Here is a 19775-nt window from a genome sequence, read left to right on the forward strand (position 1 = left end):
CTCCATTCCCTCCAGGGGATCCCCACTCACTCCAGGGGATCCCCACTCACCCCCCAGGGTCCCCATTTATTCCAAGGGGTCCCTATCTACCCCACAGGGTCCCCACTCACCCCAGGGCTCCCCATTCACCCCACAGGGTCCCCATTCACCCCAGGGGTCTCCATTCCCTCCAGGGGATCCCCACTCACCCCGCAGGGTCCCCATTTATTCCAGGGGGTCCCTATCTACCCCACAGGGTCCCCACTCACCCCAGGGCTCCCCATTCACCCCATGGGATCCCCACTCACCCCAGGGCTCCCCATTCACCCCACAGGGTCCCCACTCACCCCACAGGGTCCCCATTCACCCCAGGGCTCCCCACTCACCCCATGGGATCCCCACTCACCCCATGGGATCCCCACTCACCCCAGGGGGTTCCCCTTCACCCCAGGGCTCCCCATTCACCCCAGGGCTCCCCATTCACCCCAGGGGTCTCCATTCCCTCCAGGGGATCCCCACTCACTCCAGGGGATCCCCACTCACCCCCCAGGGTCCCCATTTATTCCAAGGGGTCCCTATCTACCCCACAGGGTCCCCACTCACCCCAGGGCTCCCCATTCACCCCACAGGGTCCCCACTCACCCCAGGGTTTCCCCACTCACCCCAGGTTCCTCATTCACCCCACAGGATCCCCATTCACTCCAGGGCTCCCCACTCACCCCAGGGCTCCCCACTCACCCCAGGGGTTCCCTGTTTACCCCATGGGGTTCCCCTTCACTCCAGGGCTCCCCACTCACCCCAGGGTTTCCCCACTCACCCCAGGTTCCTCATTCACCCCACAGGATCCCCACTCACCCCAGGGGTCTCCACTCACTCCAGGGCTCCCCACTCACCCCACAGGGTCCCCATTCACCCCAGGGCTCCCCATTCACCCCCTGCTCCCCCTGTCTCCCCAGCCATGCACACTCCAGCCCCAGCCGAGCTCTTCATCTCGGGCGCCCTCCCAGGCTCGGGCACCTTCCCTTCGTCCTCGGCGCTGAGCGCCTACCAGCACCCGGCGCCCTTCAGCGGGCGCAGCTTCCCGGTGAGCTCCCCGCTCAGCCTCCCCGACGCCGCCTTCAGCCCCGGCTCCAACGGCCTCCTCTCCCCCCACGACCCCCTGCTCCACATCAAACCCGCGCAACCCAGCGTGCCGGGCTCGCTCGGCTTCGAGCGCCTGGGCTCCGCCGTCCTGGGCTCGGCTCTACCGCCCCAGAGCCCCGCCTACCGCGCCGTGCCCCCCGCCTCCTCGCAGTTCAACCTCCTCGAGCAACCCCCGCAGCTCTACAACGCCTCGGTGTTCGGCGGCGCCGGAGCCGAGCGCGCCGTGCCGCGCCAGGACAGCGTCATCAAGCACTACCAGCGCCCCGGCGGGGCTCAAGCGCAGCTCCCTCCGGCGCCCCACGGGCTCCAGCACTACTTGAGCTGCGGGGGAGCCTACCAGCAGATGCCGCACCGCGCCGCCCCGCTGCCCTGCAGCCCCTTGGGGGATCAATCGCCCGCCAGCTCCGAGGGTTCCCAGCAACAACAGGCGCCCAAGAACCCGGCGGCTCCGGCGCCGCCGCCGCAACCGCGCCAGGAAGCGGCGCAGAGCTACCGGCCCATCATCCAATCGCCGGCGTATTCCGGAGGCGGCGGGAACGGCGCCGGCAAATCCAAGAGCTTCTCGACCTCTCGCCAACCCCCCCCGCCCCGCTCCACCGCCACCCCCAAGTGCCAAAGCAGCTACACCCCCAGCACCCCCAAACCCAGCTCGGTCATCGCCAGCCAATCCCCGGCGTACTCCCCTGGGCAAGCGCAAACCCTCCTGGCTCTAGGACCCGGGGGCGGAGCGGGGTACGGCGCCAACCCCCCCGCCCCCCCGCAGGGTTTGGGGGGCGCGGGGCAGCCCGGGCCGGGCTTCGGCGCGGGGCAGGGGGCGCAGGGCGCTCAGGGGGGGCAGGCGCTGCAGCCTTGCGTGAGCCAGGGCCAAACCTACTCCCCCGAGCAGCTCCAGGCGCTGCCCTATGGGGTGCAACCCGAGGGGGGGCCCGCGGGGGGGTACCCCCAAAACGCTCAGGGCTTGCCCACCGCCAGCCCCTCGCTCACCTACAGCACCGGGCACTCGCCCGCCATGCCCGCTCCGCTACCCTACGGCGCCATGGGGGGGTCCAGCCCCTCCCCCATCATCCGCCCCCTCCAGTCCCCCCCGGCCCCCCGGCCCCAAAGCGGCGCCTCCCCCGCCCAATCTCAAAAATACTTGGGGGCCGTGCTGTCCCCGTCCTTTATGAGCCCCGCTTATAGCGGGGGGGGGGGCGCTGGAGCGACCCCCCCAGGGCGCTCAAGGCTTCGGGAAAGGCGCCAAAGGCGACGCGGAGCTTTTGGGAGCCGAACGCAGCGAGGACGAGGATTTCCTGATCCAGCACCTCCTGCAGGCACCCAGCCCCCCCAGGGAAGGTTTGGGGGGCTGCGAGGAGCGGGGGGGACCCCCCGGGAAGGCGCTCGGGGGGTTCGGGGCGCTGGGGAAAGCGGAGGAGCGGTACCAGCTGCACAGCGTCATCCGGCCCAACTCCAACCTGGAGGCGCCGGGGGCGCTGGAGCTGGCGCTGCTCAAGGATAAGAAGAAGGGCGAGCGCCCCAAAGATTATAGGGGGGCCGGGGGGGGCGGCCAAAGCGGGGCGCCGGGGGGGGGCGAGGGGCTGGCGGCCACCTCGGTGGTGCATTACGGCCACCCCCCCCCTCCCTCCAGCGCCGCCGCCGCCCCCCCGGCTCCGGCGCCGCTCGACTCGTACGCCCAAGAGCTGAAGAAAGCGGGGGGACCAGGGAAAGATTTGGGGTACATGGGCAAGACCCCCGAGCACGGGGCCCCCCTGGAGCCTCATGCGCTGCTCTTGGACCCCCCCGGTGAATTGGGGGGCGGGGGGGGGGGGCGCTTTGTTACCCTCCGTCCTGACCCATACGCAGAGCCAGCTGCACCCCCCCCGGCCCAAGGGGCGCCCCCAAATCGATGTGCACCTCTTGGAACAGCAGCGCATGCCCCCCCCCCCGCCCCCCCCGCCGCCGCCCCCCCCGCCCCCCCCCCGCCGCGCCCCCCGCCCCCCCCTCCCCACAACTGCTCCTCGAAGCCCATTTGCACCAAGGGCCCCCCCAGTTACCCCCGGACTCCATGGAGGTGCTGCCGCCCCCCCAGGAGATCCAAGACTTCCTGGAGCCCCCTTTGGGTTTGGAGCCGCACTTGGCGCAAAGCACGGGGGTGCAGGGACCCCCGGGTCACCTCTTAGACCCCGAGGGGGGCCCGGCGGTGGCCGCCCCCCCCCAATTAGAAGGGAAAGACCAATTCCCCGAAGGGGGGAGCCCGGCGGGGGGGAAAAGCCGCTTCGTCCCCCTCACCTCCATCTGCTTCCCGGATGCGCTGCTCCAGGACGAGGACCGCGGGTTCTTCCCGGGGATGGAGGACATGTTCGGACCCCCCCCCGAAGACTTCGCCAAACCCACCGAGGATGACGATGGAACCCGCAACGCCCTGAAGCCCCCCCCGTACGATATGGGGCAGAGTTACCCCCCGTTCTGCGCCAGCGCCGCCGCCCCCCCCGCGTTACCCTTGGACCCTCCCAAGCACGAATTGCCCTCCACCGTCAACACGGAGCCGCTCGGGCTCATCCAAAGCACGGCGGGGGGGGGGGAGCCGCCTAAACCACCCCCCCCTCAACCCGCGCCGCTCTTCTGCTCCTCCAAACCCAAAAAGCTCCTCAAAACGTCCTCGTTCCACCTCCTCCGCAAACGGGACCCCTTCCCACCCCCCCCGAAGAAAAACTACGCGCAGGAATACGAGTTCGAGGACGACGAGGACAAAGCGGCCGTGCCCGCCCACATTCGCCTCAACAGCCGCCGCTTGCCCGACCTCCTCCCCGATCTCATCTCCAGCTGCCGACCCCCCCCGGACATCGATTTCTGCGCCCCCCCGCCCCCCCCGCCACCCCCAGGTGGTACCGCCCATCCCGCCCCTAAGAAGCGGGGGCGCAAACCAACGAAACCCAAGCGGGAGGGGCCGCCCCGACCCCGCGGGCGCCCCCGGATCCGCCCCCTGGTGGACCCCCCCGCCTCCTCCGCCGCTTTCCTGCCCCACCCCCACCACCCCGATGGGGGCAACAAGAGGCCCCGGGGGAGGGGGAGGGGACGGGGGAGGAAGGGGGCGGAGGAGGGGGGGGAGGGGGAGGCGCTGCGGCCGCTCAAGGTGAGGAGGGGGGGGGGTGGTGTGGGGGTCACGGGGGCGTTTGGGGTCATTGGGGTGGTCTGGGGGTCATGGGGGCATTCGGGGTCATGGGGGCATTTGGGGTCATTGGGGTGGTCTGGGGGTCATGGGGGCATTTGGGGTCATGGGGGCATTCGGGGGTCATGGGGGCATTTGGGGTCACGGGGGTGGTCTGGGGGTCATGGGGGCATTCTGGGGGTCATGGGGTCATTTGGGGTCACAGGGGCATTTCGGGGTCATGGGAACAGTTGGGGGTCATGGGGTCATTTGGGGGTCATGGGGGCATTTGGGGGTCACGGGGGCGGTCTGGGGGTCATGGGGTCATTTGGGGTCACGGGGGCGGTCTGGGGGTCACGGGGTCATTTGGGGGTCACAGGGGCATTTGGGGGTCACAGGGGTGGTCTGGGGGTCATGGGGGTGGTCTGGGGGTCATGAGGTCATTTGGGGTCACCGGGGCAACCTGGGGGTCACGGGGTCATTTGGGGGTCACAGGGGTGGTCTGGGGGTCATTTGGGGTCATGGGGACATTTGGGGGTCATGGGGTCATTTGGGGTCATGGGGGCATTTGGGGGTCATGGGGTCATTCTGGGGGTCACAGGGGCAGCCTGGGGGTCATGGGGTCATTTGGGGGTCATGGGGTCATTCTGGGGGTCACAGGGGCAGCCTGGGGGTCATGGGGTCATTTGGGGTCATGGGGGCATTTGGGGGTCACAGGGGCGGTCTGGGGGTCATGAGGTCATTTGGGGTCACCGGGGCAACCTGGGGGTCACGGGGTCATTTGGGGGTCACAGGGGTGGTCTGGGGGTCATGGGGTCATTTGGGGGTCACGGGGTCATTTGGGGGTCACAGGGGTGGTCTGGGGGTCATGGGGACATTTGGGGGTCATGGGGGTGGTCTGGGGTCATGGGGTCATTTGGGGTCACGGGGGCGGTCTGGGGGTCATGGGGGCATTCTGGGGGTCATGGGGTCATTTGGGGGTCATGGTGTCATTTGGGGGTCACGGGGGCAGCCTGGGGGTCACAGGGTCATTTGGGGTCATGGGGGCATTCAGGGGGTCACGGGGTCAATTGGGGGTCACGGGGGCATCCTGGGGTCATTTGGGGTCACGGGGGCGGTCTGGGGGTCATGGGGGCATTCAATGGTCATGGGGTCATTCTGGGGGTCATGGGGTCATTTGGGGGTCACAGGGGCAGTTGGGGGTCACGGGGTCATTTGGGGTCATGGGGGCATTCGGGGGTCACGGGGGCATCCTGGGGTCATTTGGGGTCATGGGTGCGGTCTGGGGGTCATGGGGTCATCCTGGGGGTCACGGGGACATTCGGGGGCATTCAGGGGGTCATGGGGCATTTTGGGGGTCACAGGGGCATCCTGGGGGTCATGGGGACATTCTGGGGGTCAATGGGACCTTTAGGGACCTTCTGGGGGTCATTGGGACCTTCTGGGGGTCAATGGCACCTTTAGGGACCTTCTGGGGGTCATTGGGACCTTCTGGGGGTCAATGGGACCTTTAGGGACCTTCTGGGGGTCATTGGGACCTTCTGGGGGTCAATGGGACCTTTAGGGACCTTCTGGGGGTCATTGGGACCCGTAGGGACCTGTAGGGACCTTCTGGGTGTCATTGGGACCTTTAGGGACCTTCTGGGGGTCATAGGGACCTTCTGGGTGTCATTGGGACCTTTAGGGACCTTCTGGGGTCATAGGGACCCGTAGGGACCTGTAGGGACCTTCCGGGGTCATAGGGACCTTCTGGGGGTCATTGGGACCTTTAGGGACCTTCTAGGGTCAATGGGACCTTCTGGGTGTCATTGGGACCTGTAGGGACCTTCTGGGGTCATAGGGACCTTCTGAGGGTCATTGGGACCAATAGGGACCTGTAGGGACCTTCTGGGGGTCATAGGGACCTTTTGGGGATCATTGGGACCTTTAGGGACCTTCTAGGGTCATAGGGACCTTCTGGGGTCATAGGGACCTTCTGGGGGTCATTGGGACCAATAGGGACCTTTAGGGGTCATAGGGACCTTCTGGGGGTCATTGGGACCTTTAGGGACCTTCTGGGGTCATAGGGACCTTCTGGGGTCATAGGGACCTTCTGGGGGTCAATGGGACCTTTAGGGACCTTCTGGGTGTCATTGGGACCTGTAGGAACCTTTAGGGACCTTCTGGGTGTCATTGGGACCTGTAGGGACCTTCTGGGGGTCATTGGGACCTGTAGGAACCTTTAGGGACCTTCTGGGGGTCATTGGGACCTGTAGGAACCTTTAGGGACCTTCTGGGTGTCATTGGGACCTGTAGGGACCTTCTGGGGGTCATTGGGACCCATAGGGACCTTTAGGGACCTTCTGGGTGTCATTGGGACCTGTAGGGACCTTCTGGGGGTCATTGGGACCTGTAGGGACCTTCTGGGGTCATAGGGACCTTCTGGGGGTCATTGGGACCCATAGGGACCTTTAGGGACCTTCTGGGTGTCATTGGGACCTGTAGGGACCTTCTGGGGGTCATTGGGACCCATAGGGACCTTTAGGGACCTTCTGGGTGTCATTGGGACCTGTAGGGACCTTCTGGGGGTCATTGGGACCTGTAGGGACCTTCTGGGGTCATAGGGACCTTCTGGGGGTCATTGGGACCCGTAGGGACCTTTAGGGACCTTCTAGGGTCATAGGGACCTTCTGGGGGTCATTGGGACCTTTAGGGACCTTCTGGGGTCATAGGGACCTTCTGGGGGTCAATGGGACCTTTAGGGACCTTCTGGGGTCATAGGGACCTTCTGGGGGTCAATGGGACCTTTAGGGACCTTCTGGGGGTCATTGGGACCTTCTGGGGGTCAATGGGACCTTTAGGGACCTTCTGGGGGTCATTGGGACCTTCTGGGGGTCAATGGGACCTTTAGGGACCTTCTGGGGGTCATTGGGACCCGTAGGGACCTGTAGGGACCTTCTGGGTGTCATTGGGACCTTTAGGGACCTTCTGGGGGTCATAGGGACCTTCTGGGTGTCATTGGGACCTTTAGGGACCTTCTGGGGTCATAGGGACCCGTAGGGACCTGTAGGGACCTTCCGGGGTCATAGGGACCTTCTGGGGGTCATTGGGACCTTTAGGGACCTTCTAGGGTCAATGGGACCTTCTGGGTGTCATTGGGACCTGTAGGGACCTTCTGGGGTCATAGGGACCTTCTGAGGGTCATTGGGACCAATAGGGACCTGTAGGGACCTTCTGGGGGTCATAGGGACCTTTTGGGGATCATTGGGACCTTTAGGGACCTTCTAGGGTCATAGGGACCTTCTGGGGTCATAGGGACCTTCTGGGGGTCATTGGGACCAATAGGGACCTTTAGGGGTCATAGGGACCTTCTGGGGGTCATTGGGACCTTTAGGGACCTTCTGGGGTCATAGGGACCTTCTGGGGTCATAGGGACCTTCTGGGGGTCAATGGGACCTTTAGGGACCTTCTGGGTGTCATTGGGACCTGTAGGAACCTTTAGGGACCTTCTGGGGGTCATTGGGACCTGTAGGAACCTTTAGGGACCTTCTGGGGGTCATTGGGACCTGTAGGAACCTTTAGGGACCTTCTGGGTGTCATTGGGACCTGTAGGGACCTTCTGGGGGTCATTGGGACCCATAGGGACCTTTAGGGACCTTCTGGGTGTCATTGGGACCTGTAGGGACCTTCTGGGGGTCATTGGGACCTGTAGGGACCTTCTGGGGTCATAGGGACCTTCTGGGGGTCATTGGGACCCATAGGGACCTTTAGGGACCTTCTGGGTGTCATTGGGACCTGTAGGGACCTTCTGGGGGTCATTGGGACCCATAGGGACCTTTAGGGACCTTCTGGGTGTCATTGGGACCTGTAGGGACCTTCTGGGGGTCATTGGGACCTGTAGGGACCTTCTGGGGTCATAGGGACCTTCTGGGGGTCATTGGGACCCGTAGGGACCTTTAGGGACCTTCTAGGGTCATAGGGACCTTCTGGGGGTCATTGGGACCTTTAGGGACCTTCTGGGGTCATAGGGACCTTCTGGGGGTCAATGGGACCTTTAGGGACCTTCTGGGGTCATAGGGACCTTCTGGGGGTCAATGGGACCTTTAGGGACCTTCTAGGGTCATAGGGACCTTCTGGTGGTCATTGGGACCTTTAGGGACCTTCTAGGGTCATAGGGACCTTCTGGGGGTCATTGGGACCCGTAGGGAACTTTAGGGACCTTCTGGGGTCATAGGGACCTTCTGGGGGTCATTGGAACCTGTAGGGACCTTCTAGGGTCATAGGGACCTTCTGGGGGTCAATGGGACCTTTAGGGACCTTCTAGGGTCATAGGGACCTTCTGGTGGTCATTGGGACCTTTAGGGACCTTCTGGGGTCATAGGGACCTTCTGGGGGTCATTGGGACCCGTAGGGAACTTTAGGGACCTTCTGGGGTCATAGGGACCTTCTGGGGGTCATTGGGACCTTCTGGGACCTTCTAGGGTCATAGGGACCTTCTGGGGGTCAATGGGACTTTTAGGGACCTTCTGGGTTCATAGGGACCTTCTAGGGGTCAATGGGACCTTTAGGGACCTTCTGGGGTCATAGGGACCTTCTGGGGGTCATAGGGACCTTCTGGGACCTTTAGGGACCTTCTGGGTGTCATTGGGAGCTTCTGGGACTTTTGGGGACTCATAAGGACCTTTTGGGACCCATAGGGACATCCTGAGGGTCACAGGAGCCTCCTGGGGGTCATAGGGACCTTTAGGGACCTTTTGGGGGTCATTGGGACCTTCTGGATGTCATTGGGAGCTGTAGGGACCTTCTGGGTGTCATAGGGACCTTCCAGGACCCATAGGGACATCCTGAGGGTCACAGGGACCTCCCAGTAGTTGTGGGGACCTTTAGGGACCTTCTGGGGGTCAATGGGGCCTGTAGGGACCTTTCGGGGATCATAGGGTGTCATAGGGACCTTCTGGGTGTCATTGGGACCTGTAGGGACCATTTGGGGGTCACAGGGACGTCCTGAGGGTCATAGGGACCTTTAGGGACCTTCTGGGTGTCATTGGGACCTGTAGGGACCATTTGGGGGTCATAGGGACCTTTAGGGACCTTCTGGGTGTCATTGGGACCTGTAGGGACCATTTGGGGGTCATAGGGACCTTTAGGGACCTTCTGGGTGTCATTGGGACCTCTAAGGACCTTTTGGGGGTCATGGGGACCTTCAGGGACCCCTAGGGACATCCTGAGGGTCACAGGAGCCTCCTGGGGGTCACGGGGAGCGTTAGGGACCTTCTGGGGGTCATTGAGACCTGTAGGGAGCTTTTGGGGGTCACGGGGACCTTCTGGGGTCATAGGGACCTGTAGAGAGATACTGGGAGGCACTGGGGGGCACTGGGAGATAATGGGGGGCACTGGGCAGCACTGGGGACACTGGGTGGCACTGGGGACACTGGGTTGTACTGGGAGATGCTGGGGGGCACTGGGGACAGTGGGGGACACTGGGAGATAATGGGGGACACTGGGTGGCGCTGGGCAGTACTGGGGTGCACTGGGAGATAATGGGGGGCACTGGACAGTACTGGGGACACTGGGTGGCACTGGGAGATAATGGGGGGCACTGGGGATACTGGGAGACACTGAGGGGGCACTGGGGACACTGGGAGATAATAGGGGACACTGGGTGGCACTGGAAGATAATGGGGGGCACTGGGAGATGATGGGGGGCAGTGGGCAGTACTGGGGGCACTGGGGGGCACTGGGAGATAATGGGGGGCACTGGGAGATAATGGGGGGCACTGGGCAGCACTGGGGACACCGGGGGACACTGGGGGCCACTGGGTGATAATGGGGGGCACTGGGCAGTACTGGGGACACTGGGTGGCACTGGGACACACTGGGGACACTGGGTTGTATTGGGAGACACCGGGTGGCACTGGGGACACTGGGAGACACTGAGGGGACACTGGGAGATAATGGGGGGCACTGGGCAGTACTGGGGACACTGGGGGGCACTGGGGACACTGGGGGGCACTAGGAGATAATGGGGGACACTGGGAGATAATGGGGGGCACTGGGTGGCACTGGGAGATAATGGGGGACACTGGGCAGTACTGGGGACCCTGGGTGGCACTGGGAGATAATGGGGGGCACTGGGAAATAATGGGGGGCACTGGGGATACTGGGAGACACTGAGGGGGCACTGGGGACACTGGGAGATAATGGGGGGCACTGGGCAGTACTGGGGACCCTGGGGGGCACTGGGTGGCACTGGGAGATAATGGGGGGCACTGGGAGATAATGGGGGGCACTGGGAGATAATGGGGGGCACTGGGCAGTACTGGGGACCCTGGGGGGCACTGGGAGATAATGGGGGGCACTGGGCAGTACTGGGTGGCACTGTGTCCCCCATGTCCCCCCATATTGTCCCCTCTCTCCGCAGCTCAAGCTCCCGGTCCCCAAACCCACAACCCCCCAACTTCCCCCAGAACCGGGGCTCCCGGGCACCCCCACCCCTCAGGGGCCCGATCCTGCCCCTCCGTGCCGTCCCAAGGCCCCCAAGCTCAAGGAGGCGGACGAGAAGGCTCCGGAGCTCAAGTCGGGGTTCATGGCTTCATTCCTGGATTTCCTGAAAGCCGGGAAGCGCCAGCCCCCCCCGCCCCCCCCCGGCAGCCCCTCCCGCGCCCCCCGCGCCCCCCAATTCCCCCCGGTGCTACCGGGGGGGGCGGCGCTGGAGGGGGCGGAGGGGGAGGGGTTGCCCATGTGCCCCAGCCCCTGCAAGCGCCTGGACGAGGAGCTCAAGCGCAACCTGGAGACGCTGCCGTCGTTCTCGTCCGACGAGGAGGACTCGGTGGGCAAGAACCAGGACCTGCAGGACAGCATCTGCTCCGCCATCTCCGCGCTCTACGACCCCCCCGAGCGCCGCGACGGAGACGCCAACGGTGCGGGTGGGACGGGGAGGGGGGGGCGGTGGGGGTGTCTGGGGGTCATAGGGGCTGTGTGGGGTCACTGGGGGTCATAGGGACTGTATGGGGTCTCTGGGGGTCATAGGGAACATATGGGGGTCACTGGGGTCTCTGGGGGTCATAGGGACTGTGTGGGGTCTCTGGGGGTCATAGGGAACATATGGGAGTCACTGGGGGTCATAGGGACCATATGGGGGTCACTGGGGTCTCTGGGGGTCATAGGGACTGTGTGGGGTCTCTGGGGGTCATAGGGACCATATGGGGGTCACTGGGGGTCATAGGGAACATATGGGAGTCACTGGGGTCTCTGGGGGTCATAGGGACTGTATGGGGTCTCTGGGGGTCATAGGGACCATATGGGGGTCACTGGGGGTCATAGGGAACATATGGGGGTCACTGGGGCCTCTGGGGGTCATAGGGACTGTATGGGGTCTCTGGGGGTCATAGGGACTGTATGGGGTCACTGAGGTCTCTGGGGGTCATAGGGACTGTATGGGGTTACTGGGGGTCATAGGGAACATATGGGAGTCACTGGGGTCTCTGGGACACATAGGGACCGTATGGGGTCACTGGGGCCTCTGGGGGTCATAGGGACTGTATGGGGTCACTGGGGGTCATAGGGACTGTATGGGGTCACTGGGGGTCATAGGGACCATATGGGGTCACTGGGGCCTCTGGGGGTCATAGGGGCTGTATGGGGTCACTGGGGGTCATAGGGAACATATGGGGGTCACTGGGGTCTCTGGGACCCATAGGGACTGTATGGGGGTCACTGGGGTCTCTGGGGGTCATAGGGACTGTATGGGATCACTGGGGGTCATAGGGACTGTATGGGGGTCACTGGGGCCTCTGGGGGTCATAGGGACCATATGGGGGTCACTGGGACCTCTGGGGGTCATAGGGACTGTATGGGGTCACTGGGGGTCATAGGGACCATATGGGGTCACTGGGGTCTCTGGGGGTCATAGGGACTGTATGGGGTCACTGAGGTCTCTGGGGGTCATAGGGACCATATGGGGGTCACTGGGGGTCATAGGGACCATATGGGGGTCTCTGGGACCCGTAGGGACCATATGGGGTCACTGGGGGTCACAGGGACCGTATGGGGGTCACTGGGATCTCTGGGGGTCATAGGGACCATATGGGGGTCACTGGGGGTCATAGGGACCATATGGGGGTCACTGGGGTCTCTGGGGGTCATAGGGACTGTATGGGGTCACTGGGGGTCATAGGGACCGTATGGGGTCACTGGGGTCTCTGGGGCTCATAGGGACCTTTGGGGACCTTCTGGGGGTCACTGGGGCCCATAGGGACATCTGGGGGTCACATGACCCTCTGTGGCTCTCCGGGTCCTTTACCCCCCCCACCCCCCCATCACTGACCCCCCTCCCATTTCTCTCCCCCACCAGACGCCCCCCCCCCACAGGAGCACCCCCCCACCCCCACCCCCTCCCCCAGCCCCCCTCCCCCGCCCACCCCCGCTCCCCCCCCACCGCCCCCCCCACCCCCTCCACCCCCCGCCTCCCCCCTCCCCGCCCCCCCTCCCCCGCCCCCCCCCGCGCCCCCCGCCCCCCCCTCCCCGGAGCGGCAGGCGGGGGAGGGGCGCGCGCTGCACCTGGCGCAGAAGCAGGAGACGGCGGCCGTGTGCGGGGACACCGACGAGGACGCGGCCGAGAGCGGCGGGGAGGGCATCTTCCGCGAGAGGGACGAGTTCGTGGTGCGCGCCGACGACATCCCCGCGCTCAAGGTGCGACTGGCGCCAACTGGGAGTCACTGGGAGCCACTGGGAGTCATTGGGAGTCATTGGGAATCACTGGGAGTCAGTGGGAGTCATTGATAGTCATTGGGAGTCATTGGGAGTCATTGGGAGTCACTGGGAGTCATTGGCAGTCATTGGGAGTCATTGTGAGACACTGGGAGTCATCGGTAGTCAATGGGAGTCACTGGCAGTCAATGGGAGTCATTGGTAGTCATTGGGAGTCAATGGGAGTCACTGGCAGTCAATGGGAGTCATTGATAGTCATTGGGAGTCATTGGTAGTCATTGGCAGTCACTGGCAGTCATTGGCAGTCATTGGGAGTCATCGGAAGTCATTGGGAGTCATTGGTAGTCAATGGGAGTCATTGGGAGTCATTGGCAGTCATTGGGAGTCACTGGCAGTCATTGGCAGTCATTGGGAGTCATTGGTAATCAGTTCTAGTCATTGGGAGTCGTTGGTAGTCATTGGGAATCACTGGGAGTCAATGGTAGTCATTGGGAGTCATTGGCAGTCAATGGGAGTCATTGGCAGTCAATGGGAGTCATTGGGAGGCATTGGGAGTCATTGGGAGGCATTGGGAGTCATTGGGAGGCATTGGGAGTCACTGGCAGTCATTGGCAGTCATTGGGAGTCATTGGGAGTCACTGGAAGTCATTGGTAGTCATTGGGAGTCACTGGCAGTCAATGGGAGTCATTGGGAGTCACTGGCAGTCATTGGGAGTCTTTGGGAGTCTTTGGGAGTCTTTGGAAGTCATTGGGAGTCATTGGGAGTCGCTGGGAGTCACTGGCAGTCACTGGCAGTCATTGGCAGTCATTGGGAGTCATTGGGACTCACTTCTAATCATTGGGAGTTATTGGGAGCCACTGGGAGTCATTGGGAGTTGTTGGGAGTCACTGGGGGCACTGGGCGGCACTGGGGGCACTGGGAGGGCATCTTCCGCGAGAGGGACGAGTTCGTGGTGCGCGCCGACGACATCCCCGCGCTCAAGGTGCGACTGGCGCCAACTGGGAGTCACTGGGAGCCACTGGGAGTCATTGGGAATCACTGGGAGTCAGTGGGAGTCATTGATAGTCATTGGGAGTCATTGGCAGTCATTGGGAGTCATTGGGAGTCATTGGAAGTCATTGGGAGTCATTGGTAGTCAGTGGGAATCACTGACAGTCAATGGGAGTCATTGGTAGTCATTGGCAGTCATTGGGAGTCATTGGAAGTCATTGGGAGTCATTGGTAGTCAATGGCAGTCATTGGCAATCATTGGCAGTCATTGGTAATCAGTTCTAGTCATTGGGAGTCGTTGGTAGTCATTGGGAATCACTGGGAGTCAATGGTAGTCATTGGGAGTCATTGGCAGTTATTGGGAGTCACTGGCAGTCATTGGCAGTCATTGGGAGTCATCGGAAGTCATTGGGAGTCATCGGTAGTCAATGGGAGTCATTGGGAGTCATTGGCAGTCATTGGGAGTCACTGGCAGTCATTGGGAGTCACTGGCAGTCATTGGCAGTCATTGGCAGTCATTGGTAATCAGTTCTAGTCATTGGGAGTCGTTGGTAGTCATTGGGAATCACTGGGAGTCAATGGCAGTCAATGGGAGTCATTGGCAGTTATTGGGAGTCATTGGGAGTCACTGGCAGTCACTGGCAGTCATTGGGAGTCACTGGCAGTCACTGGCAGTCACTGGCAGTCATTGGGAGTCATTGGCAGTCAATGGGAGTCACTGGCAGTCATTGGCAGTCAATGGGAGTCACTGGCAGTCATTGGCAGTCATTGGTAATCAGTTCTAGTCATTAGGAGTCGTTGGTAGTCATTGGGAATCACTGGGAGTCAATGGTAGTCATTGGGAGTCATTGGCAGTCAGTGGGAGTCACTGGGAGTCATTGGGAGTCACTGGAAGTCATTGGGAGTCATTGGTAGTCATTGGTAGTCACTTCTAGTCATTGGGAGTCATTGGCAGTCATTGGGAATCACTGGGAGGCACTGGTAGTCATTGGGAGTCATTGGGAGTCATTGGCAGTGAATGGGAGTCCCTGGGAGTCATTGGGAGTCACTGGGAGTCATTGGGAGTCATTGGGAGTCATTGGGAATCACTGGTAGTCGTTGGCAGTCATTGGGAGTCACTGGTAGTCATTGGGAGTCATTGGGAGTCATTGGTAGTCACTTCTAGTCATTGGGAGTCATTGGCAGTCATTGGGAATCACTGGGAGGCACTGGTAGTCATTGGGAGTCATTGGGAGTCATTGGCAGTGAATGGGAGTCCCTGGGAGTCATTGGGAGTCACTGGGAGTCATTGGGAGTCATTGGGAGTCATTGGGAATCACTGGTAGTCGTTGGCAGTCATTGGGAGTCACTGGTAGTCATTGGGAGTCATTGGGAGTCATTGGGAGCCACTGGGAGTCATTGGGAGTTGTTGGGAGTCACTGGGGGCACTGGGAGGGCATCTTCCGCGAGAGGGACGAGTTCGTGGTGCGCGCCGACGACATCCCCGCGCTCAAGGTGCGACTGGCGCCAACTGGGAGTCAGTGGGAGCCACTGGGAGTCATTGGGAGTCATTGGGAGTCACTGGAAGTCATTGGGAGTCATTGGGAGTCATTGGTAGTCACTTCTAGTCATTGGGAGTCATTGGCAGTCATTGGGAATCACTGGGAGGCACTGGTAGTCATTGGGAGTCATTGGCAGTGAATGGGAGTCACTGGGAGTCAATGGGAGCCACTGGGAGTCATTGGGAGTCATTGGGAGTCACTGGAAGTCATTGGGAGTCATTGGGAGTCATTGGTAGTCACTTCTAGTCATTGGGAGTCATTGGCAGTCATTGGGAATCACTGGGAGGCACTGGTAGTCATTGGGAGTCATTGGCAGTGAATGGGAGTCACTGGGAGTCATTGGGAGCCACTGGGAGTCATTGGGAACTGTTGGGAGTCACTGGGGGCACTGGGGGCACTGGGAGGGCATCTTCCGCGAGAGGGACGAGTTCGTGGTGCGCGCCGACGACATCCCCGCGCTCAAGGTGCGACTGGCGCCAACTGGGAGTCAATGGGAGCCACTGGGAGTCATTGGGAATCACTGGGAGTCAGTGGGAGTCATTGATAGTCATTGGGAGTCATTGGCAGTCATTGGGAGTCATTGGGAGTCATTGGAAGTCATTGGGAGTCATTGGTAGTCAGTGGGAATCACTGACAGTCAATGGGAGTCATTGGTAGTCATTGGCAGTCATTGGGAGTCATTGGAAGTCATTGGGAGTCATTACGAGTCATTGGGAGTCATTGGGATTCACTGGGAGTCACTGGGAGTCATTCAGAGTCATTGGCAGTCACTGGGAGACACTGGGAGTCATTGGGAGTCACTGGGAGACACTGGGAGTCACTGGCAGTCAATGGGAGTCATTGGTAGTCACTGGCAGTCAATGGGTGTCATTGGTAGTCACTGGCAGTCATTGGGAGTCACTGGTGGCACTGGGAACACTGGGAGCACTGGGAGCACTGGGAAGCGTTGTCAGAGGGGTCAGGCAGGGGCAGGTTTGGGGTGCAGGGGGTCTATGGGGGTCTATGGGGTGTGTACAGGGGGGTTCATTTTTGGGGTCCCCCAGCTGGCGCTGCAGACGGGCAGGGACCCCCCCCATCTGGCGGGTGCGGGGGTGGCTTTGGGGGTTCAGGGGGGTACAGGGGGTGTATTGGGGTGCAGGGGGGGCTGTGGGAGTGCAGGGGGGCTCTATGGGGGTCTATGGGGGTACAGGGGGCTCTGTGGGGGTTCAGGGGGGTGTATGGGGGTCTATGGGGGTACAGGGGGTCTATGGGGATACAGGGGGCTCTGTGGGGGTTCAGGGGGGTGTATGGGGGTCTATGGGGGTACAGGGGGTCTATGGGGATACAGGGGGGGCTGTGGGAGTGCAGGGGGGGTCTGTGGGGGTCTATGGGGCTACAGGGGGCTCTGTGGGGGTGCAGGGGGATCTATGGGGGTCTATGGGGGTACAGGGGGCTCTGTGGGGGTTCAGGGGGGTGTATGGGGGTCTATGGGGGTACAGGGGGTCTATGGGGGTACAGGGGGGGCTGTGGGAGTGCAGGGGGGGTCTATGGGGGTCTATGGGGGTACAGGGGGTCTATGGGGGTACAGGGGGCTCTGTGGGGGTTCAGGGGGGTCTATGGGGGTCTATGCGGGTACAGGGGGCTCTGTGGGGGTTCAGGGGGGTGTATGGGGGTCTATGGGGGTACAGGGGGGTCTATGGGGGTCTATGGGGGTACAGAGGGCTCTGTGGGGGTCTATGGGGGTACAGGGGGCTCTGTGGGGGTTCTGGGGCGTCTATGGGGGTCTATGGGGGTACAGGGGGCTCTGTGGGGGTCTATGGAGGTACAGGGGGCTCTGTGGGTGTTCAGGGGGGTCTATGGGGGTCTATGGGGTTACAGGGGGCTCTGTGGGGGTTCAGGGGGGTCTATGGGGGTCTATGGGGGTGTCTATCCAGGGGGGTTCATTTTTGGGGTCCCCAGCTGGCGCTGCAGACGGGCAGGGAGCCCCCCCCGATCTGGAGGGTGCAGAAGGCGCTGCTGCAGAAATTCACCCCCGAAATCAAGGACGGGCAGCGGCAGTTCTGCGCCACCAGCAACGTGAGTCACCCCGAAAATGGGGCACCCCAAAAATGGGACACCCCAAAACTGGGACACCCCCAAACTGGGAACCCCCCTGGGACTGGGGGTTCTGCGCCACCAGCAACGTGAGTCACCCCGAAAATGGGACACCCCAAAACTGGGACACCCCAAAAATGGGACACCCCAAAACTGGGAACCCCCCTGGGACTGGGGGTTCTGCGCCACCAGCAACGTGAGTCACCCCGAAAATGGGACACCCCAAAACTGGGAACCCCAAACCTGGGAACCCCCCTGGGACTGGGGGTTCTGCGCCACCAGCAACGTGAGTCACCCCGAAAATGGGCACCCCAAAAATGGGACACCCCAAAAATGGGAACCCCCCTGGGACTGGGGGTTCTGCGCCACCAGCAACGTGAGTCACCCCGAAAATGGGACACCCCAAAACTGGGAACCCCAAACCTGGGAACCCCCCTGGGACTGGGGGTTCTGCGCCACCAGCAACGTGAGTCACCCCGAAAATGGGCACCCCGAAAATGGGGCACCCCAAAAATGGGACACCCCAAAACCTGGGACACCCCAAAACCGGGCACCCCCAAACTGGGAACCCCCCTGGGGCTGGGGGTTCTGCGCCACCAGCAACGTGAGTCACCCCGAAACCGGGCACCCCAAAACTGGGACACCCCAAAAATGGGACACCCCAAAAATGGGAACCCCCCTGGGACTGGGGGTTCTGCGCCACCAGCAACGTGAGTCACCCCGAAAATGGGACACCCCAAAACTGGGACACGCCAAAACCGGGCACCCCAAACTGGGAACCCCCAAACTGGGAGCACCCCTGGGACTGGGGGTTCTGTGCCACCAGCAACGTGAGTCACCCCAAAACCAGGCACCCCAAAACTGGGAACCCCCCTGGGACACCCCCCTGGACACCCCCAAATGGGACATCCCAGGGCACCCCCAAATGGGACAGCCCGAAATGGGAACCCCCCCCGGGACACCCCCAAATGGGACATCCCAGGGCACCCCAAAGTGGGACACCCCGAAATGGGAACCCCCCCGGGACACCCCAAAATGGGACAGCCCCAAATGGGAACCCCCCCCCGGGACACCCCCAAATGGGACATCCCAGGGCACCCCCAAATGGGACAGCCCCAAATGGGAACCCCCCCGGGACACCCCCAAATGGGACAACCCAGGGCACCCCAAAGTGGGACACCCCGAAATGGGACCCCCCCCCGGGACACCCCCAAATGGGAACCCCCCCCAGGACACCCCGAAATGGGACATCCCAGGGCACCCCAAAGTGGGACACCCCGAAATGGGAACCCCCCCCGGGACACCCCCAAATGGGACAGCCCTAAATGGGAACCCCCAGGGCACCCCCAAATGGGAACCCCCCCCCAGGACACCCCGAAATGGGACATCCCAGGGCACCCCAAAGTGGGACACCCCGAAATGGGAACCCCCCCGGGACACCCCCAAATGGGACAGCCCTAAATGGGAACCCCCAGGGCACCCCCAAATGGGAACCCCCCCCCAGGACACCCCGAAATGGGACATCCCAGGGCACCCCCAAATGGGACATCCCAGGGCACCCCAAAGTGGGACATCCCAAAATGGGAACCCCCCCGGGACACCCCCAAATGGGACACCCCAAATGGGAACCCCCAGGACACCCGCAAATGGGACATCCCAGGGCACCCCAAAGTGGGACACCCCGAAATGGGAACCCCCCAGGACACCCCCAAATGGGACAGCCCCAAATGGGAACCCCCAGGGCACCCCCAAATGGGACATCCCAGGGCACCCCCAAATGGGACATCCCAGGGCACCCCAAAGTGGGACACCCCGAAATGGGAACCTCCCCGGGACACCCCCAAATGGGACAGCCCCAAATGGGAACCCCCAGGGCACCCCCAAATGGGAAACCCCCCCGGGACACCAAAAATGGGGCAGCCCAAAATGGGAACCCCCAGGCACCCCAAAAATGGGAACCCCCATGGCTCTGTGGGTTCTGCGCCACCAGCAACCTGAGTCACCCCAAATCGGTCCCAGGGGGGTTTTGGGGGGTCCCAGGGGTTTTGGGGGCCCCAGGGGGGTTTTGGGGGGTTCCCGATGGGGTTTGGGGTTCCCAGGGGGTTTTGGGGGGTCCCAGGGGGGTTTTGGGGGGGTCCCAATGAGGTTTGGGCTCCCAGGGGTTTTGGGGTTCCCAGGGGTTTTGGGGCTCCCAGGGGGGTTTTGGGAGGTCCCGATGGGATTTGGGGTTCCCAGG

At 62.4% G+C, this 19775-nt stretch overlaps 1 protein-coding gene across 1 annotated transcript in view; it reads left to right on the forward strand.

The window, feature by feature from the left end:
• Window positions 1-19775, forward strand: part of PRR12 (proline rich 12) — a 59205-nt gene that overhangs the window by 16226 nt on the left and 23204 nt on the right. The window contains 7 exon segments of the mRNA XM_071801176.1: window positions 936-2356; window positions 2358-2921; window positions 2923-3180; window positions 3182-4231; window positions 10647-11145; window positions 12579-12916; window positions 17405-17521. Coding sequence (XP_071657277.1) covers window positions 936-2356; window positions 2358-2921; window positions 2923-3180; window positions 3182-4231; window positions 10647-11145; window positions 12579-12916; window positions 17405-17521 — 4247 coding nt within the window.

This window comes from Patagioenas fasciata, chromosome 35 (assembly GCF_037038585.1).
Source record: "Patagioenas fasciata isolate bPatFas1 chromosome 35, bPatFas1.hap1, whole genome shotgun sequence".
NCBI lineage: Eukaryota > Metazoa > Chordata > Aves > Columbiformes > Columbidae > Patagioenas > Patagioenas fasciata.